General features: G+C 41.1%; 1 protein-coding gene across 1 annotated transcript; it reads right to left on the bottom strand.

The window, feature by feature from the left end:
• Positions 1 to 6,154: 6,154 nt before the first annotated feature.
• On the bottom strand, positions 6,155 to 22,656 carry SHCBP1 (SHC binding and spindle associated 1; the record flags this gene model as incomplete). The annotated part of the gene is made up of 13 exons (XM_082319623.1): positions 6,155 to 6,477; positions 7,090 to 7,231; positions 7,580 to 7,666; positions 8,412 to 8,530; positions 9,449 to 9,580; positions 12,657 to 12,777; positions 14,057 to 14,225; positions 14,326 to 14,559; positions 17,137 to 17,229; positions 18,337 to 18,545; positions 19,409 to 19,524; positions 20,145 to 20,315; positions 22,539 to 22,656. The coding sequence occupies 13 exons, from the start codon at positions 22,654 to 22,656 to the stop codon at positions 6,155 to 6,157; spliced, it is 2,034 nt and encodes a 677-aa protein (XP_082175749.1).
• Positions 22,657 to 22,904: the final 248 nt, after the last annotated feature.

Here is a 22,904-nt window from a genome sequence, read left to right as displayed (position 1 = left end):
ATCAATACCTTCTGTCTGTTATTACTCCTTATCCTGCCTTAACGAGTTCAAATATGACTCTAAAAAGTGGACTTCCAGATACACCAAAAAGTTCTTAACAAGCTATAATCCATCCTTGAAAGTAAGGCAGCTCTCCTCTTAGAAAATAGCTAGGTCATCTGGAACAGTATTTGCTTTAAAATTTAACACATCAGAACATGGATCTCTCAACTCCACTTGCTACCAGCATGGTAAATACAATGATTTATATTATTACTAAAAAACTTTTTAAAAACCCTTTTTTATCAGACAACATTTTCAAAGGAAGTACATTGAACAATTTCTCATTCTCAGAAATTCTGTAAACAGTGCTTTTGCTTTTAGTAAATAGATGAAGCAAAACAAAAAAATCGCATGATGCTCCTTCAAATTGCGCTACACAGAAGCTATATCCAGCCTACAAAACATGAAAACCTGCCAGTTTCAGTTTGGTTCCTATATTTTAACCCTCAGTGGTTTGCATATTACCCACAAAATCTATGCTTGCAAACAAAACCCTATGTTAAGTCGTTTCAGCAGAAAATGAGGCAAAACATGACTCTCAAAAACCCTCCAGCCAGCTGGCAAAATTCCTTTGCATTGGGAAAAAGACATCTCTGGCAAGCCTGCTGCAGCGTAGTACCGAATTACCACTTTGACAACATACATCGGCATCATATTATCTCATCTCACATATGAAAGGACAGAGGCTAGACTTATTTCAGCCCTTCTTTAATTTAGAATAAGAAACAGGCACCTTACAGCCTTGATTGCTCCTCTAATTGAGTCTCAGATTAGTGGTAGTTATGCAATAACTTTTTTCTTTTCCCCAAAAGTTAACTTTGTTAAACTGAGTTTTATCACTTTTTTTTTTTCCTCCTTCCTTCTCTCCTCCAGAAAGCAGATATGCGGTCTGGGCCCATGCTCTACTCTGACTCTTCTCTGGTGAAAACAGTATGAAGGAAACTTTAAAGATAACAACATAAATTCTCAGAGACAGCCCAGAAATGATCGTTTAGTTCCTGAATTTCTTTTATGAAAAGCATTGTCAGATTACTTGCAGATCAAGTGCTGAGGTAAAGCGTACCTGCTTCAGTGTATTCCGACTAGGATATTTGTGAAATCATGGCAATTTAAGTGTGAAATTCCAGAGAAATGGCTTAGAGAAAAGAAAAAAAAAAGTATTCTCTGTTCCTGCATAGATCCTCCCCACCGCCCGAGGGTGGGAGGGGGGAACAGGAGCAGAGGTGACGACATGCAAAAGCAGAGAACAAGACAGACCTCAGACCAGCCAGTGGCACTGGGAACAAACCGCTCACATTAGATTTGCTTTCAAATTTTACTTACCTTTAGGTTCTTGCTCTCTCCAAGTCAGACCTCTCCTATACCAGCCAATTGCCAAACCCCTTAGCTACTCACTCCAAGGTTAAGATTTCAGTCTCTTGCTTTAACATTCTATTTTGTATAAATAATTGAGTATTAATCAGAAAAGAGCTGAATGTGATTCTCACACATTCCAGGTGAATGTAATAACCACTGTTCGGACCATTTTGGAAGCAGTGTCTTTAATTTTATACTTCTGGTTTACTAAAACAGGCTTGTGATTTAACCACCACATTATCCACAGGAAAATGTGACTTTTGCAAGGCACAGATAAAACAACAACAAGAAAATATCCTCCTGTGAAGATGAAAGTAATAGGGAAAGACTGTTAGCATTAAAAAAAATGAAGTATATCTCTCTACCAACTGTATAAAGCTCCAAATATTGTTCAGACGAGGAACAGAGTGCTCTGTACAACAGCCGGCTGGGTAGGTCTTGATACTTTTGAAACCAGCCTGAACAGTGAGGAGTAAGGCAGCGTGGTTATCTGTAGCAAACGTAGAGCTTATCTGAAGTTCTGCACTTCCCCTCCTCATCTGAGCTGCTGCAAGGGGCACACTGATGGATTACAGGGAAAAGGGAGTGATTTCAGACTTGGCTTTGCACCCCCCAGCTCATGCTGAGGGGTTTCCTCCTCCTGTAACTCCGCAAGCTCCAGGGACAGCACTGCCTCATCTCGGGGAGGAGGGGGCCGCCTCTGCTCCCTCAGTGGCTCGTTGTCCCACAAAGGCAGGAAGATGTACAATTAAAAGATTAACACTGTTGAAGAACAATGATGTAATTTCCTGACTTGCTAGGGGATGCCTTAGCAAGCAGCCTAGCTACTATACAAGGCCGTTCCTTGTCAGGACAGCACTTCAGACATGCTTCCCTGCCCCCTGGCACCAGGGCCTTCACCTTCTTGCCTGACTACAAGCATCCACGTGTAATCTAGCCATCGAGGGAAAAGCTTGCTCACCACAGAAGCCCAGCCCAGCAGCCGGGCACACCAGCAGGTCCCCGGGCCTTCGGAGGCAGCGCCAGGGGGGGTCACAGCCACAGCACAACCCGGCGCACCTACGCAAGGTGCCAAGAGCACCACGACAGGAGGCGAAAGGCACGGCTAAACCCGTCTCCGCGGGCTTCTCGGGTAACGTGCGACAGCCCTGTGTCTACGTGTACTGCAGCAGTATCATCCCGTTTGGCAGGTGTAGGAGTGGGGCATGGAGCCACTGCATGCCATTCCCAGAGAAAAATCACGGGAAAGTCTAGTACTATAGCAAAGAACATTTTCAATTGCTCTACTACTATGAAGTAGTCTAGGTCGTCTTCCTCCACTGATGCAAATTCAGAGTTCCCTTACACCAATAAAGTTCATCCCAATATAAAAGAATTTGTGCTGTAGCAGCTCTACGGTTTAACATAGCAAATAAATGTTTTATGAAAAAAAAAAAAAAAGTGGGTGGTGAGCTAAAAGTTATGACAAAGCTCACAGCACTTTAGCTTTACTTCCCATGTGTTTTTTCATGAAAATAAGTGAATTTTTGAAATATTGTTTAAAGTTGAGATATTATCTCAAGCCAGTTATTAATTTCTCTTTTTCTAATTATTCATTTACTGAGTTTTAAACTGGAAGCTCCAACTCAACTGATTTGCTTCAAAAGCTGTTTCATATGCTCTAGGCTCGCAGCTACAGTTGTAAAGTCTTTTGCCTAGGATGTATCATTTCTATTAACCTAGATGAAGGCATGTAAATACCAATGCTTAGTTACCAGAATCTGCATTGTCTAGGAGTCCTTTGGGAAAAGTGGGTTCAGAAAACAGGAACATAGATCCAGTTTTCTGTCAGAAAGGTGAAATGAATACAATCTGCCATGCATTACTGTCCAGGGTTCAGGTATGATAAGCAGGGGCAAGACATGCTGCATGCAGCTTATTCCTCCTGGAAATATTTGTATAGCAGTAATTTATCTACTCAGTAAAGACAGGAAGGGACAGGGAAAAGCTTAAAGACAAAGCTCAAGGTTGCCAAGCTTTGAGAAAGGAATAAATAGTGGAAAGGCCAGACAAACAATAAAATGAGTCCAGGACCAACTAGGTAAGCCATGGGGTAAACTTCATTGCACATTTAATAAGCATAAAATAGAGTAAGTACAAGAACAACAGGCTAGATACATAGGGAGAAAGTTATTTTGCAGCTGCTTAAACAGCTTTAGTTTTCTTGAAACTAAATGTTTTCACCAGCTTTTCTTTGACAGCTATGCAAGAAAGCATTCTGGAAATAGTTTCTTATTTAGGAGGCAGGGAACATTCACAGAGAGGAGAGTAGGTCATTAGTCATTGCTATAACATCAAATACCCTTAAGAAAAAATTAAGAAATTTAAGAAAATTTTAAAATATATGAAAAAATTAGAATTTAAGAGAAATATTTACAGATAAGAAACTGAATTTATAATTTCAAACATATAATCCACTAACAAAACGCATCGTTCTGAGTTGAGTGTACAAACTTTTTGTTAGTCAACAGTTCTTTCCCTTTATATTTACACATTTCTCCTTCTGCACTTCAAAGGGGAATTAAAGCTGCAAAATAAAGAAACTTACATTTATCAGTGACATAAGTGATTTTAAGGACAAAACTCTGCGAGCAGAAGGCTCCATTCAAAGCTTAGTCCCTTGAGGCTCAAGTGTCATCAAGAATTTAACCACAGTTTTAGAATACCATTCCTGCACAAAGGAAATGGCTGGAGTTGTACTAGCAGCCTCATCTTTTCACATTTTGCTCCTTGACCTACTGACAACCTGCACAATAGAATCACCGTTGGCATCTGGCACAGGAACAGGCAAAACTGTGCTGGTATTCAAAGCAAGAGAGGTACATTTTTATTGGTATCTTCATAAATGTAAAGCTGAATTTTAAAAAAAGGGAGAAAAGAGGCTGTCAAGAGATAAGCCAGCCTTAAAATGAAGTGCAAAAGAAATGCTACCTACACATCATGAAGGCAGCTCACTCAGAATTACGGTTTTGAAAAGATGAGAGGAAAGAACCACAAAATTAGTTTTTAGCCCCAGTGCTTTAATAAGCATTACACTCGGGAAATAAAGGCATAACATCAAAGCGTGAAATATGGCATGCGACCTGATGAATAGCTTAAGATAATAAACTACTGCCAGTCTTGGCATTAGGCTTTCACTTGACTCAAGTGTTTCTTTATAGTCACTAAGTGGCAAACATCTATGGGTTTGTGCATGTTGAGATACTGCAATGGCATTTATGTTCATCAAAACGCAAAGGCTAGTCCTGAAGTCAAGTGTCCTGAGCAGAACAAAACAGCAGCAGTAGGCCAGGAAAGCTGCAAGGAATTCTGTCGTTCACATAATGGAAGAAAAATGCTTGTAAATGACACCTTTCTCTTTTCCTTCCTACCAGCTGCTCACACTAAAACAAATCAGGTACTGAAGTGAATTTTGATTGTCATCTCAGTTTAAGAATGGCTAGAGTGAAAAATCTGGAGCAGTCCATTCACATCCACTTCTAGGCAACGCATTCATTTCTAGTGAAGGCATACACCTGCTAAGCTACTTTCAGAAATTATTTCAAACTCAACTCGCTGGCAACATGCTTTTCCCTCCTTAAACGCCGTATTTGATTCTGTTTCATAGGATGTCCTGAATCACTTAGGAGTTAGTATTTCCCTGCATACAGTTCACACACCAGTTCAAACACTGACCTACAACTCTTGAAACAGTACAGAAGTTTGAAGAAGGCATCTGGATTTGTAATTAAAAATCAGAGGCACTGAGAAGAAAGAGTCCTCAATCAGGCAGTCCTCCCAATTTTTCCCTCAAGTGAAAACTAATAATGTGCAACCATGAGCCACTAAAGTGCCTTTGTTTTACTGAATGTTCCACAGCTGTGGGCTGATAAGATTGCAGTGGAAAGTAATTTTTTTAAATTTCCATTCATTTCCAAAACCTCAGCTGCTACAAGTGGCATACAGTTTTAATAATTTTAGAATAATGCACTGAGAGGTACCATATGAATACCACTAATAGACAGAGACATCTATTTTGATTTCTCTTTATTCAGATTACTGGAGTTTAATTAGATGCTGTCCTCCCTAAGCACAAGCACTGGTAGCTGTTGGAAGTAAACAGCTGGGCACAGAAAGACACAGAAAACTGAATGATGCCACCCTTCCGACTGCTAAGTTTTCCAGAAAATCCTTCAGGTACAAAACATGGCAGCCAACCACTACACTCCTAAGGAGGAGCATTTCACTAACTTCTGTTCAATGTAAAAAACTTAAAAAGTATGTCAATCTTTTACAGGAGTCAGCTGCAGACTAATGACACTTTTAAAAAAACACAGAGGAAGATGTACCACTAATTGCTGCACCTTTGTTGTCCACTCTTTTGTCATGAAGCCTATCTATATTTTCTTTCTTTGAAGATTCTTTTTTACAATGAGAAGTTAAATAAATACGCTAAAAAAAATTCATCAGAGCGCTAGCAAAGCAGCAGCACATAGATTAGCAGAATACATGCACAGTTTCCATGCTAGAGTTCTGTTTCCTACCATGTTACCCATACTTGCAGCAAGGAAGCAAAGTTTCCACATGCAATATATATATATATACTATTAATAAATATTTGTCACATTTTAGTAACATTATGGAAAGCTAATGGAACAGGTTAACTCCTTGGAAAGCAGCAGTGAAAATAATAGCTTGTGCAAATCTCTTCTTGCAATGCCATTAGGAGGCAGGACTGTCAGAAAAGAAAGGTACCAAAACTTCCTTTCCCATTCCACTTGAACTGATTGCCCACAATAGAAACAAACATTTCCTGTGACATTAAGTTGTCATCAGCCGCTGTGATTCCCAGTTCACTCAGTCTTTTCTTGTGCATCTGGCTCTTTTTTGCAGAAGTAGCCCCAAGTTCATTTGCAATTTCATCATTGCCTTCAGTTTGTTCAGAAATCTCAGCTCGCTCATAAAGCTCCAACTCATCAGTTACACATTCAGGTAGTTCTTCTTGCCTGAAGCCCTCTGCACAGGCTGTCCCATCACCTGACTGGGTAGGCTGTGTATTCCCTAAGTCAGGAAACAATAAGAATGTCATCAAACACGCAAAACAGTCAAATCGTTTAAAACTCCTGGAATTAAATTTTCTTCAGGCTTAATATTTTCACCTCATCCCACTCACTTTTTGGATACCTACTTAGTGCCAGGCACATATTCCAAATACAGAGTAAGATGCTTAAGGAAAGGGTTCTTCTTGAGACGACTTGAAGTTGACAAGTGATAGTGATATTAGAGAAAATTACAGCAGGTTTACACATTGCACTTTGTGACAGTTCTTCTTGAATAAGACATAATATGAGAAATACAGTTGTCATATTTTATTTACTGCAGAGAAAAAAGTTCTGTGCTGGGATCACATCTCAGCTCTAATGCACGAAAGAAAAAATAAGCAGAGAACTATCATGAACCAGAAGAGCTGTAAGAGAAGCCATATCTGCTTTCTTGCTGGTCGCACTCTTATTTCTGTATGACCCAAGGAGGCCATCAGTCTCCTTAGCAGGGAGCACAGATCAGGTATGTAAGGACTTTACTGTGGAAGTGCACACGCACCATGAAGCACAGACATTCACAGTATTTCTTTGCAGCAAGTTTTAGGAGTTTCTTCTGGGAAGAGAAAAATACCTTTTGTTCTCTCTGCTGAAGCATCCTTTACATCAGAGGGCATTGTTGGTCTCACCAGGACCACACCATATCCTTCGTTATTATGGATCATATTATTGACCATGGTTATCTTGGGGATGTCATAATGTTCATCTAAAAAGTTCTACGGCAAAGAAATGGAAATCCAACATGTTATGTCCAGCTAAAGGGATGCAAAGTATTCCAGTTTTAGGTAGAATCAGTTCTATGTATTGGCTAGAATTTTATTATTATTTGCCTGCGCATGTGACATTGCAAAAGGCATTTTCTTTCTGGCAGATAAGAAATAAAACAAGTATACTGCTTTGGTGGACCAACCCAAGGCAGACAAGTACCATCATCATCATATGTGACATATAAGAGTTCTAGCATAAGGCAGCAAGGCTATAAGCCAACCTAAACGCAAATTATTTGCATTAATTCTAGCACCTATAACATTTTGAAAGACAAGTACATTCTGCCTTGAACTGACCTTTATAAGTATTCCTTCCTTGCAGTGGTGTATGCCGTTGTCTAACAAGGTGCACGTACTACCTGGATATATTTCCACACCAGCACCCTACAAGATAAAATTGATGGCAGTTCACAAATAGTTCGGGCACATTCCCAATTTAACTTGACAACTCCATTGCGGATCTTTGTGTTCATCTACCAGTTTGCGCAATGCAAAATTGTGTTACCACTCCAGCTTCACAGCTTTGTTAACCAACTTAATCAGCAATACCCAAGGTTGAGGCCCCATGGATAATATTATTGCCATCAGTCCATAAAAGCTCTGGTAAAGAGTAACTGCAGAGCCTTGCATTACTTTCTTGTTCTTTAGTCATTCGCCTCAACATTCTTCAAAATGTCCTAATCAGAGTTCAATTCTGTGTTTATCATCTTTCTGTAAGAATCAATGGACAAGGTGTCCAAAAAGGGCATTTCATTTGCAGAATGAATGCAAGGTTTAATGAGAAAATTATTTATGGGCAGAGAAAACAGAAAATCACTTTAAAAGTATTGTAGGACATGAATCAGTCCAGCAATGAAGCAACGATTATTTCACAGATGTCCCCTGTTACTACATCGTTTCCATATCATCACACACAAATCAGCACGAGACGCTTCACTGGATACTATTGGAGGCTACAAGACCCCTGGGACAAATCTCTTAAACTCAATAACATGTGGTTGTCCAAAATGAATTTGTCAAGGTTCTCTCAAGAGTGACAGAAGTCACCCCGTTACTGACTGTATTATTTCCAAGCAGAAACCTTTCTTTTAATTTAGGAAATAAGCCAGAGTTAAGAATTTGTTTGTACCTTGGCACCATACAGATCTGAGTTTTTCATTAATAGCTCAGCTGATGTTCGTATTGTTATGCCTGTAGTTTCACATTGTAACACACAATTCTCCAGGGTGGTTTTCCCATGATGGACATCTACATACACAGAAAACAAATACTGTTAAATGAACCAATCATGCAAGGGCAAACCCCTCCTGCAGACAGATGGACCTGTGGCACTTTTGCAGTGTGATAAAATTACTATTTTAATTTTATCCACTTCAGGTTAATTTTACTGATTTGCTCATGCATGGTTTGAACACATGCTATTTTTCTAATATAAACAAGAACACTGCTGCAAGGGAGCGCTAGTCAAAGATTTGTCTTAGAGGTTTTTTGGCCTTTTTTTTTTTTTTTTTGAAAGTGAGAGCAACTATTCTTTTCATTACATTCCTAAGAGAGTTTTGAACACAGGTGTTAATAAACCTTTTAACATGTTTAAAACCAAATGTTTGTTGAGGCAAAGTATTAATTAGCACCTTCTGCAAAGACAGAAGGCCATGGCCAATAAACTTATTGGATACAACTTAGGATTATTTGAGCCTCCATTTGAACGTGCTGTCAGCAAAGTTACACACTACTGCAGCAGCCCATGCCGTTCCTCAGGGAGAGCTGGCTGGGTTCAACTACAGCTGAATATTGCCATGGGGTTTCTTTTGTGGAAAGAGGAATTATTTCCTTTTCCAGGTAGCCTGACATAGGCTGTGCAACAGTCAGAGTCAGGTTGCCTTAACAGCAGAAAAATGATCAAGTCAAACGATCTCATCCAAATATAATAATAGAATAAAATGCAAGAACCACAATAGGTTGAAAGTAAAAAGAGAAGAAGTTATTTTGATATCCACATTATAAGCAAGTTTAAAAAAAGGGGAAGCCTTGATATATGTATACCTGTAGGGCTCCTCTCTACAACATTTTGTTAAAACTAGTAAACTCTAACCCTGGGTCCCAGCTTTAATTCTAACAGTAAATTATGAAAGATTCACAAAAAGCTCAAGACACTTTTATACTTACTTAAAATCCCCTCCACAGCATCATGCTGCACTAACTTCAAGCTGGAGATCCTTATATTGGCTCCTGTACAGTCAACAAAGTTGTCCCCTTTTCCTCGTTTTTCTATCACGATATCATCTGGTAGGCCGTAGCCTTAAAGCAGAGGTGAAAGGCACAAGTTTGATGAATAACTGGTAACAGGCAGGTGCTCAGTACATAACAGACATTTAAATTAAATATGAAGGTTTAAAACTTGAGGTCTAGCATCTTGAATAGGATTTTCCACCCAGTGGCCAGGCTACACCTTACATCCCTAACGTACCAAGATACGGCCACTCAAAACCAAACTCAAAAGTTACCTTACTTGAATGACACACAATAAAATGCGAAGTTATTTTAGACAAACAAAGTTATTTTAGTCAAACAAAAGTTATTTTAGTCGAACAAAAGGGTAACTGAGCTCACATTTACCAAGGCCAAAGTTCTCACTCCCAAAAGTTACAACAGAGCAGGGAGATGCAGTAACCAAGAACAAACGGGCAACTGCAGTCTGCTTTGAAAGTACAGAAGTTCACTAGAGCAGGCAGAGGTTCCAAAGATCATGAGGGGAAAAAGCAGTCACCACCACAACACAAGGAAGCAGGTGCAAAGGACTTCATGTTGTTAGTAAACTTCACTCAGCTTCCCTATTTAAATGAAACTTGGGTCAAAATTTAATGTTCCTGTGTTACGTGGGCTTCCAGATTAATTCAGATTAAAAAGAAACTTTCACAAGCATATGCCAACATTGATTTACTAAGCCATCCACAGTTGTCAGCATTCAACCACTTACAGGGAAATTTATGAGCATGTAAAGCTTTTATTGCTTGTCACTGACAAGAATCATGATAAGGAAAGCAATAATGCAACGTCTATTAAAGCAGCGTGAGTCCTATCATTTTCTGAAAGCACACACGAACTCAGATAAGAAGTGCCTGAGCAAGATGCTAGCTTTTAACCAAGTACATAAATAAATACTGTAATGTGCAAGTAGAAAGGTTAAAAAAAGAAAAAACCTTTGAACAAGTGTTGGCAGAAAGTTTTAAAGACAGCAGATTTAATGCAAAGTTAAGTGATCGATACATCAACACACTAGACTATCTAGAAGTCTTTTCCCACTGCTCCTGATTTATGGTCACCCCTGGGGAGGAGGTGGCATGGGGCAGTTTACTTCCAGGACATAAAAAAAGAGAGCACCACGGGACAACAAGTGGCACATCTAGCTTAACTTCACACCACTAGAGAAAGAGGTTATTATGCAAGGCAAGAGTTTTAGGAATAACTGTCCTACAGACTACCTGCAGTTTTTCTAAGCATGCTTTTAGCTTGCTCTACACTTCACCTCTGAAGCAGCAGCTCTAGCAGTAAGAAGGAAGCCCGTGACAAGACAGGGGATAGAGAAGGAGAGAGTCACGTGCTGTCAAGTGGTGTTCGATGCACAGCATGGTCACGGCTGTACGCCCTGCCTGTAAGCGAAGTGACTCCACAGGAGCTAAAGGCAATTGTCATCCAGCAACGCTGAGCACAGATACTAGATGGGCTGATGCTACAGGTTCTGATCCAGCTTGAGCAACTACTGTACAAGCAGGAGGCAAGTTCTCAGGTGCCTTTGCTACACATTTTTATCAAGTGTTAAAGTTATCCTTACCATGATTTCCTGCAGCTGCTACTGCTTTAACCTTATTTAGTCTTTATTTATCCCTGACTTACTAATCCTCGTACTTTCAACCTTAGTACTGACTTGCACAGTGGCTGGAAAAAAATAAAAGCTCCACTAAGCAAAGTGACATTATATGTTTGATGAGTCACCCCTTCATCCCAAGAAAGCCACCAAAACAGCCAGTTGCTCAGATTAGTGCCAGCAAATTTTTTCTTGATGCTCCTACTTCAAACATTTTTGGCTGCTACTATTGCTATAAAAACTTCTCTAACAGGAGTCCTTATAAGAAGATTAAATACCCTGACACGCACTCATTATTCAGAGAGTGGTTCGTACTAAAGATATATATTTATATGCCTTGCTCCTTAAAATAGAGCAGCTCATCCTTTAATAGGTGTGCTATTGCACCATTTGTATTACTGTTTCCTCAAAGCTAGAAAAGCAATATGTAGCACCCCACACAATTTTAGAACAAAGTCATTCTTGCGGATAAATAAAGCACTTTAAGGTCATTTATCCTGCAGGTGCATTGTCTAGCAGCATGCACATCTCTATAAATCAAACATTCACAAGAGAAGGGCGAGAAAGAAAATGACACTCATAAAACAAGGGCGGCAAGAAAAATAAAGTCCAGAACAGCAGGAAATTAAACTCCCAGCCTTCTTCCCATTAAGAAGTTTTGACAAGATAAAAATGCAGCTAAATAAGTATCTGAACAGCTGCACAAGCCCCAGTGATATACAGACTATTACACTACAACAGAGTATGCATGCCTAAAGCAGAAGAATTACACTGAGAAATCAAGAATTGTGAGGAAGAGAGAGTAACATGTCCTAGACAAGGCAGAAGTATTTCAAACACAAATATTTTGCAAGAAAAATGGAATCACATATGCTGTGCCTGTTTCTACAGAATAAATACACGTTAAATCAACAGCTCCCTCCTCTACCCATGCACTTCACATAATGCAGATTCACATTGATAGCCCCCACACGCATCGCGTACATGCAATAAGTGCCATAAACTAAATTCTAATAGCACTTGGCTCTTTCCCTCTGTATCCACCAGTGCTGTACTGGCAGTGAGTCTCAGAATATACCTCTGAAGCAGATTAAGACATGCAAAGAAGAGCAAGGACATCTCTCAAGTACTCTTAAGTTACTGGCTCTAAAAACTGAAGCCTCTCAGAATCACTTTTGTGCTTCCTAGATTAAAAAAAATAAAGTTCCTCATGTTTCTGTTGAATCCTGTCTATTACCTACATAATCAGGATTTATCCAAACAAATAGCTAGGAGGAAATGAAGAATTAATCAGCAGAATTTGCAGTTTATTTGCAGAAGTAACTATGGCTAATGAAACAGCTTACTCCATCCCGCGTTACACATGGCTCTACAAGCAGAAATAGGAACACTGAAGAAAAAAGCAAATGCTCCCACCAAACTTTGCAAAAAGTAAATCCTTATGCAGAGCTAGTTTAATACATTCAGTTTACTTTGTTTTAAGGCCCTTTATGTTAGCAAACCTTCTACCTTCTAGTTCAACTGAATCGGCAATGCAGAACACGCCGTCTACAACATAATGACCAGGACAGATGATGACTGTGTCTCCTTCATAACAGGCATTTACAGCTGCCAGTGGATCACTGTGAAACTGTAAAAGACAAACAATATAATCAGCTCCTGAAGAATGCTATAAAAATGGATGCATTTATGCCCTTAAAGCTTGCTTTTCAATTAAATGTTGCTGCTTTTGCTTAAAAGAAACCCTTTTTAATGGCACCAATAATACACAATTTCTACTTTGAATTCAAGAATCAGCACTCTCTGGACAAAAACAGCCTTAAAACATTCCTTTGATGTTTGTGTCATGTCCATTCCCCCACGAGAAAAGTGGGGCAGAGACACAGATTGAAGAGCATATGCACCGGAAAGCAAACCTCAATATGGCCTTGGTTCCAGGCCAACATTTGAATTGTGCCTCAAGTGACTTGCCATGAATTACTGAAGAAATAGATGAGAGAAGGTAAAGAAAATAAAAAACACAAACAACTCAGCAACTAGATTTGAGCTGGTCTGAACACTGATGCAACCCTTCGCTCCTGGTGCAAGTCACCCCAAAATAGAGTTCAGATATTACAGTGGCAGATACGGGGTCCACATGGTCCTTTTTCTTGCCCAAAGAGGGCAGGCTGATATCCTTCACAAATATTACTGGGGGATTCTGTATTGAAGGATAACAAATGGTACAGAAAAATTGCACATTTATTGCTTCCCAGCAAATTCCAGGGTAAGCATAGTGAGAGCATTTTTCAATTGCCAAGTCAGAAAATCTGATTTATAGCCCAAAAGTTGATCCAGGACATTCCCTGTGGCTCCATTTCGGCCATCTGTAATTCATGAATTTGATCAGAATACAGCAAGCAATTTCATTTGGGCCCAAGGAGTCCAGACTGTTCTTAACTGCTGAAGTGGTAAGTCCTGTCTGAATTCACTAAAACTAAACATAACTGCTCTAAAATAAATGTATCTTCTACACAGAACTAAGGCAACAGAATGACATTTCGTTCTTCAAACTCTAGATCATTATCAGTAGCATCAAAAGACACAGGTATTTCAAAACTACCTAGAAGTATTATGCCTTACCATGTTTCATTGTAGAATTATTACAGAAGGTTTATCTCATTATTTTCTACACACAGGAAGGGAACTGCTTGTATAGAGTACTCAGCAGACACAAATGAATTAGAAGAGATTATTTGTTTCATCCAGTCTTACCATTTATTGTTTAAATTACAGTGCTTTTTTGAACTGACAAAAAAATAACACTGTGCAAATGTAGTATCCTGCACATGATAAATTAACTTATTCTTCCACATTATTTCTTGAGGAGAAAAAAGTATTAGCAGACAGACAATTCCTGTTTACTGTACCTGTATTTCTAGTTCTTCACCACAAGATTCAGGGCAAAGTTTGTCCCTTATCAATGACTGCAGCAGACTTGCCATCATGGTTGAGGATACAACATGAGTGATCTTGGTACCCGTTGGTCTCAGTCCTTTAGCTTGGAGACCACTGTATTTTTGGTAACCAAACACATACCTAAACCAAGAGCAACAAAGCCATCAGTTCTTTCTTCAGTAAAGATGTCCATGTATAGTTTCCCATATGGCCCTCCTCCTTGCACAAACCCACCAAGTACCTCAGCAGAGGATTCTCGATTAGTTTTAGCTTTTGTTTTAAGTGCTCTATTTTCTCATACAATTTTAGTCCTTCCACCATGGAGACGTTTTCTACTTCTGAGTCTGAATCACTGCTTGATATGCTGTTCCTCACATTTAAAAACTTCCTGTAAAGCTCTTCACATTGAGCCAACAAGTTCTGGTAATCAGCTACAAGCCCAGAAGGCACACGGTGTTCAAGGATGTCATAATGCCTGCAATTCAGAGCAAGGGGTCAGTATATTTTGCATTTACAATTTTGAAAAGTCAAATACAAACCTGGAGAGAACCTGAGGAGTTCTGCATCAGTACTCTAGTCAAGATTCTCCACAGTCTATATCAACACCGCTCAATTTTTTTTGCAAGCAGCAAAACCAAAAATCTGAACAGACACAAACATATTACTTTCTAAATAGTTGCCCATCCACCTTGAAAGACTATACAAAATTATGAGAAACTCACTCTACAACAAAGGCGTAAGCACAGCCGTAAAAAATAGTAGGTAATTAGATATAAAAATTAGTATATTTTTAAGCATTTATTAGAAAACTGAGAAAATCATAGCTGAAATAGAAGAAAAATCCTATAATGTGAAGTCTTTATTAGCAACAATCTAAACATACCTGGACCAAAACACAGAATGAATAAGAAAGGCATTATCAGCACCAGATGAAGATGTGAAGGCACTGCATAATAAATTTTGCACTATCCCAAGAGTATCCTCTACAAATGAAACTGCAGGCCAGAAAATGCCAGCCCAAAGTTGCACTGCCAAAGTCAGAAAGATGAGGACATCTGCCAGCTAGATGGTGCCAAGAACTCCAGGGCCAATCATGTAGGACCAATCACGGTCTACAAAAAAGCTGGACAGCAATTAACAATACAAATAAAACAAGATTTAATTATCTCACAACATTTTTGTAGGGAACCAACTGAACAGAGTATAAATAGCTCTATTCAAGAGGCTACGTGAAATAAGGGCAAAGACGTTCCCTCAACTTTCAGAGGTTTTTTAAAGGGTGCACTTAAAGCATGCTGCAAAGAGCAGGAAAATTTAGTCAGAGCAGTCAATATCTATAGAGTTCCAATAAACAGGGCGTACAGAAACACAAAAAGCCTCACAAAATTTTGGCAATGGGGTTATCAGAGGCAACAGAGTAAGTCAATGCAGCACGATTAGCAGCAGAAGAATTTATAGCAATATAGAAATATAAAATATTTGAAGGAAACTGAATGTTGTACATAATTTGTCCCTGAAATGCATCCTCTACATTTTAGAGCTGGTCACTATGAAAGCACATAAAACTATCTTGCTTTTTCAAGCTTTAGTTAAACAGCTCATACAGCTTTACCTGCCTCAGAAGACTAGTACAACCTAACGTGCAGTGTAAAGGTACTGTCTGTTCTCATTAGAACAGTGCACACCAGAGACCTGAAAAGTTTAAAGCATCATGTGTTTCCATGCATTGAAGATTAATGTTATTTTGAGCTGACACATCAGTGTCAGATCACAACACAGGATAGCACCAACGTCAGTGTAGCTTGGAGGACAGGCTTTGTATCAAGCACGGTATGGGAGAATAAGAAAGGATAACATTTACTTTTCTGCTTGAAGACATTGTTTAAGCATTTCGGATTCTCGCTAAAATGGCCGTAAGGCCACTCACAGTGTTAAAAAAAATAATAAAAACATTATCCCGTGGCACATCATTGCATTTTGGTGTCATTCCATGCAAAGTCTCCATAAGGCTCCAAAAACTCAACAGAATAGCCATTTGCTGGAGCGTACGAGTATAAACACTTCAGAAACACATACAATTTCCATATATAACACTTCCTCCTAATTTGTATGATCTCAGCAAAATACAGGCATATCAGAGTCCTCTAATGTCACATTGTGTCCTGTTTGAAAGAGAGGCCTGCAGCCACCTTTACAGTGCAGGTAATTATACTAATTTCCTTTGTCAAGCACATGCTATATGCTATATTCTAGCACATGTAATGCCATATTCTAAATAGCATTTCAGGGTAGGTTATAAATATTCACTGATGTAGTTCCCCAGCATCATAGCAGTATCAAACCTGGATCTGAATGACACACAAACTTCTGGATACTCACGATGCTAAGTTATAATAAGTAAAGTAAAGGAATTGAAAAATAACTCTCATGAAAGACTTAAGAAAAAGATAGTGCATCAAATTTCAGGGGAAAACCTACAGTAAAAATCACTTTTCAATTATTTGTTCCAGGTATGTTTTATATGGTGTGCTTTGGTTAGTTAGCACCCTCAAAAACATACCCAGATTGTGTCCTTGTGCACTGCTTCAGTTCCATATGGCAGGACAGCATTAAAAACCCACCTTCAGAAAACCTAATGCCGACTAATCCCACTAGGGAAAGAAATGCACACATTCCTCCTTCAGCATGACCAATTTACAAGTTTTTGTTTACATTCAGTTCCATTCTGGTTCTTATTCTATGCCCAGAGGTATCAGAGCATCCCACGCTAGCTTTAATTAGGATTACAATTCATACGCCTGCAACTTGAAGGAGGCTATAGCTGGGTTTGGAGCGCCATCTGATGGAAGGTCAAGGATTACAGGGAAAAACGGAGGGTTCGGAAATCAAGCGGCAACCTCAGTTGCACGGTCTTTCCATGCAATATCTTGACCATCAGACAGTGAATGCCGTTAGAACAAACTTGCTTTGATTTACTAGTGAACAAGGTTTTTTTTAAATCTAGTTGTGTGTCACTGTTCTACCCTAATATCATCAAAGGTGTTGCACTTACAATCTCAGTCGAGGCTCAACACATCGCACAAAGTAATCAAATTCATCCTCCTCCTCCTCGTCCCAGGTCCTCCAGATGCACTGATAGAAGAACCTTTTGAAGCAAAGTAAGCATTTAATCACACAAAGGAGGCCACGTTTACCTGAGCAGAGACAACAGCACTGGAAACGCAAATGTAACCAATTTGAGAATTCATCTCAAAGCATCACCTCTCTCCAGTTCCATGTTACTGTCCTGTAAACTATTTAGTATACACAGAAGTTATCTTTCTTGTCTGTTGTTTATCTGCGTAACGAGTTTTATTTTGTGTATCCGAGTTCAAAATTCCTAACAGCCTGAGTCCCACTTTCATCAAAAGAGAGTGAACAGCTAAAAACTGGATTTGAAAACAAGACTTACACTCTTAAGATCCTGAGGCTTTTTGGTTGTTTGGTTTTGGGCAGGCATCCTTCAGCTAAGCTTTCTTTTTGACAATGAGTTTGTCACCTCCATCATTCAAGCTTAGATCTCTACTACTGAGTAAGTCTCAACAGAATGTCTCTCTTCTCCCCTTTTCCTCCCACACCCACCACTTCTGAAACAGCCCATTTTCTAGACGGGGTCATTCCTCCTATTTTAGCTTTTTCATCCAGTTCTACTGCCTATTTGTAGACAGCTTTCAAACAGTATGTAGTACATGAAAGTAAGGGAGATGGAACAGAGACAGAGAGATGACAAAGGAAAAGAAAATAGAAGGAGTAAGATGTGAACAGACACCTGAAGAATAAAAAGCAAATTTAGGGGAGGCGGCAAAATGCAGAAAAAAGAAGAATGGGACAAAAAAAAAGGAAAAATCCACCAAAATGTTATAGGAGAGAAAGAAACACTGCGCTAGAGACAGCAAGGTGATACAGCCCAAGGAAATCTGGGGTGGAGAAGAGGGGGAAAGCAACACAAATTTTTTTTTTTGTCCCCTTTTGACACAGAAAGCAGACTGACGATGAGCTGCAGCTAAATGTACCTTGTGATTGTGTGATTACCTGCAGCTGCAGAGGACACCACAGATATTCTTTGTGAGCAGTCTGCTCATAGTACCAGTCATCAGATTTACTTTGGAAAGCTTGGCTTGTGGAGCTGCTAGCATGACCACAAGAACTCAGGGCACCTCCCACTGGAGTATACTTGTTCAAGACAAAAATTAAGCCTTGAGCATTTTCCTACCTGACATGCTCTACGGCTAGTGCTGTCTGGTCAAACTCTCCTGACTCATCATACACAACCCACAGCTCCTGCAGTGGTATCTGACGCTCCTTCAGCTCCAAGAGCTCCTGCATGCACTCCAAGGTAAAGGTGCTATCCCGTGACTCGCACAGGAAAGGGTCGCTGAGTTGCACAACTGCTTTCAGAGCTGAGTATTCCACATCAACAACCTGTTGGAACAAATAGCTCTTAAGATTTCTGAGACCTTAGGTACAGCTGAGGAAGGCTAACATGACGTGCGTAAGTCAGCAGGCCATACTGCAAGTGCCAGTTGACCCACACAAACCAATGCACGTTGCATAGTACAGTGAAGGCAATCTATTCAGCTGAAGTGATAACCCCAGAATTAAGCTTCTCAGAACCACACATCTAGAGCCTTTTCCACATTCAAAACTTCATTCAAATCCCTCAATACTCATACAAGACCAGGAAGCTGCTTCCCTATTTTGATTTTTTTGTGGTTGGTTGGTTTGTTTGGTTTTGTTTTGTTTTTTTTAAAAAAAAAAAAAGCTGAGGGGGTACAAAGTTTTGCCCTCTTCAAACATGTAATGGAACTGCAAGTTTGAACATCCAAGGTTTGCACGAAGATGGACATTGAGAGACCTAGAAAAGGAGTATCCGAAACCAGGAATCCTCAGTGGGTCTATGACAGGAGTATGCAATGCGGAAGAGCTACTGTTAGTACCAAGGTTAAAGGGAAGAATTTTACTGAAAAAAAATGACAAATGATCAGGGCCCAATATCTGAAAAGACTGCATTACAAGAGCCAGCTCTGGACCAAGTACTTATTCTCTCTGTGCCCACAGAGTTCTACCTCATGGCTCACTCGCACTGACGTGGTGTTCCCCCTTCCACTTTCAAGCAAGGAGGCCTTCGGAAAAATTCCGATTGCTCTAGCCATCACGGGCAATTAGATATGAAAACCTTACTATTTTCTACCAGATTATAAACTTCATAGATAAATGATCTGTCTGTTACAGAGGTAAATGATGTTAGTTGGAGACAAATGCCTGAGCAACCCCATTCCATTTACCTCAACAAGGACCTCAAACACATTAGTGCGCCAGACTGCCTGCCATCCAGATGGTTCAAGGACCTTCTCCAGGTACTCAGCTGTGAATTCTTTCACCTCAGAAGCTTTGCAGTCAGCTAAAAAGACATTGAAGACAGTACATTTATGCAAGGAAAGAAAGAAAGGTCCTCCAGATCATTGGAAAATTAAAGTCAACACAGTTGAAATGTTCCTCTACCACATCTAAAGTTGAACTTCATTGTGTTTTGCTCATGATAACCATAAGCATTTTTGCTGTCTCCCTCAGTACTGAGAGAGCTGGAGAGTCACCCGTTTTGTGCTTCTCTGGAAGAAGAGATCCAGTACTCAACCTTCCAGGTACTGAAGGTTTCAGTGTCAGTGGTATTAAACAGCTAACCTGTGCCTTATCTTAAACAATCTTACTACACACAATAAAGTTCTAGTCAGGTCAGTTAAAACAAGGCACAGAATCCAGTATGAGCACCTTTTCCTTTCAATCATTCAGATTTTATTTACTTATATTAAAACCATTGCCTCCTGGTCCACCAGCTAGAGCAGCTGAGGTTATAGCATAAGCGATGGCAGTACACTACATCTTTTCTAGTCCCTGTTATTAAGAGCATCTCACAGTTTAATAAGGAATTGGCTCCATTTAAACTGGATCATTTAAACAGTCACTACAAGAAACCTGACTACATGTTATTTTTCTACTTACTTTTCTACTATTTTTACTTACCCAAGATGTAATCCTGGTAAGCTTTAAATCGCTCGTAAAACAAAAGATGATCGGTGTGAAAAATATCTGGAAAAAGCACATTCCCATCTGGCACAGTCCTTCCTAAAGCAGTCCCTGGTTTGTCACGACTGCCATAATCACTACAGGAATCATCACCTTCCTGGAACAGATCTGGGGAGAGGAGTGGGAACAAAGCGAACCCCACAAACTGTCAGTTCAATGCAATCATCGCTCCCTCCTCTATTCCCAAAGAGTTCCTGTTCAGCCCAAGATCTATCGTGAACCTGTTTTCTACAACACATCTTAAATTATCCTTGGTGAAGAGACTATCTTACTTGGTTACTTGCTCTCTTCTTCAGAGTATTTGCCCTGTCTCAAAAGAAGATCTCCCTATTTGTTGCCACCTGCCCTGAGCTGCTAATTTACTTTGTTCTATATGTAAGATCTACAATCCTTTAGCTAATACGTTACCATTCATGTACACGTTATGCCTTGTTAGTACACTGCCCGCATCACCCAGATGTGATATCAAGCAATAATCCAAATGATTTGGGGGCATGTATAAAACGAGCTGATCCCACACAAAACTGATCCAAAATAATGCACAGGATCACTGTGATCAAAGAGCAAAATATAAGACACATAATAAAACTGCAGATACTAGTCTCAGCTAAAGATGTGCTTTCATAGTTGCGCTTTCTTTCTCTTAAATCTTTCCCTGTTCTTCAGTACAAGTATTCTTTTTGTATTTTAACAAACTAACAAATAAAGTCTCCACGCCTGATGTCTCCATGGAAATTCCAAGCAACATATTTAGACAGAAGGGACACAGTGTTGTAACTTTTAGCCCACTTAAATGGCCACTGGCTGAATCTTTACTTTGAAGGGCTCGATGCAACGATAGCACCCCTTTAGTAGTCTCCAAAAAAGTGTCTCTACTTGTGTTCTCATTACAAACTCAGTGAACTCAGTTGCTGTTGGTCTCACAGTATCTCTCAGGCCTGGTCATCCATAAGTTCAGAAAATATTGGAGAGATGACTGCAGTAAACCAAGGGTGATGATGATTCAGGGTTGGGTTGGGTTTTTTTTGTTAATCTAACAGCTCAAGACACCCTCTTTAAAAATCCATAGGCCTCTGCATTTTCATTAGACTACGGTCTGACCTTTACTATATACACCTAAAAAAGAAAAAAAAAAAAAAAAATCACCTTTTATTTCTAACACATCCCTTACATTTCAGGATGCGTTATGAAAGCTAGCAATTTTGACCTTAAATTTGTTAAAGTTCTTACATATCTGGGGCCAAACTCAATCAACAAAACAAAAATCAGAACCAGTGTATAAGCCAATTGCCAGTGCTTAGACAATATAACTTTTCTTCGTAGCAGAACCACTGTAATAACATGTAAAGAAAGGAAATGAAAAGGTGATTTTAATGATCAAGTATGATTTATGAAATATTTTAAAAGATTCCTGTATAACTGTAGCAGTGTTACAGGTACGCTGTAAATAAGACTTTTTTTCCCCACACACCCATCATCAAATCCAGCAACTGCAACAGCAGCACTCTGTACAAGCCACACTATGAACTCCAGAGCACAGCATATGTTCCAGAACCAGCTGTTTAATTTAGCTTGCTCTTTGTTTACAAACTGCAAGCCTATAACCACATACCAGTAATGACCTGGCACTACGCAAAGATACTCAATAGATACTAAAAGCACCAATATCCCAATATTGTGCTATTAAGGCAGAGGGCAGGGGAGTCACTTCCAGGAAAGCGTTTTTTTCCCGCTGTCAGCGTTTCAAACACGTACATGTTCCTGGACACCGATTTAAACGCCTGTGGTATGCACCTGAGACGCACACCATAAGTTCATAATCAAAATAAAAAAAAATATTTCACGTTATTGTGTTTATTTCCAAAGCCATCCCTGTGTTCCCCCGCAGGGCACCATTCCCAGCCCGGTCCCACCCCGCGCACCCGCAGCCTCACGAGCCGGGGGGCGCGGAGCCGCTGCCGGGGGCCGGCGCTGGGCACCGGCGCGGGCAGCGGGCGGGCCGGACACGGGAGACGCCTCCCCCGCGAGGGCGGCCCGGCAGCCGCACAGGCTGTCCGCGGGGGCACTCGAGCCCCGGCCGGAGCAGCTCTGAGCAGCCCGGTCTGATCTCGCAGCCCCTCGCCCCGCCGCAGCCGCAGCCTCCACAGTCGGCTGCCGCAGCTGCAGAGCCGCCCCGGGCAAACCGCGCGTCCCCGCCTGCGCTGCCCTAACGCGGGGCGGGCGGCGCCGGCGGCCCCTCCCGCGGCTCGCCTCTCCCTTTCCGAGCGGCGGCGGCAGCGGGGCGCGCCCGGCCGTAGGCGGCCCCGCGCCTTCGGGACAGGGAGCCCCTACCTGGCTTCGCCTCCTCGGCACGCTCCTGTAGGCCAGCGCTGCTCACGGCCGGCAGCGCGGCCCGGCCTCCCCGCTGCGGCCCCGCCGCCGCGCTCTCCGGCAGCCCCGGCTCGGCCATGCTGCCCGCCCGCCCCGCGCGCCTCCGCCCGCCGAAATTTCAAACTTCCCCGGCAGCTAACGCTCCGCGACGTCACCGCCAGCGGCCGCCCTGATTGGCTAGCGGCGGCCGCCGGCCGCTCCGGCCGCAACGGGAGGGCGGGCGGCGCCGGGGCCGCTGCGCGGCGGGGCCGGGCCGCGGGGCCGCCGCATCTGCCGGGGTGCGCTGGCGCGGCAGCGCCCGCGGGCCCGTCCCCGCCGGTCGGGCGC

The sequence above is a fragment of the Platalea leucorodia genome (genome assembly GCF_965183815.1).
Source record: "Platalea leucorodia genome assembly, chromosome: 8".
In the NCBI taxonomy this organism is placed as follows: domain Eukaryota; kingdom Metazoa; phylum Chordata; class Aves; order Pelecaniformes; family Threskiornithidae; genus Platalea; species Platalea leucorodia.
The sequence above is the reverse complement of the archived record's forward strand: the minus strand, read 5'-3'. Positions and strand labels throughout refer to the sequence as shown.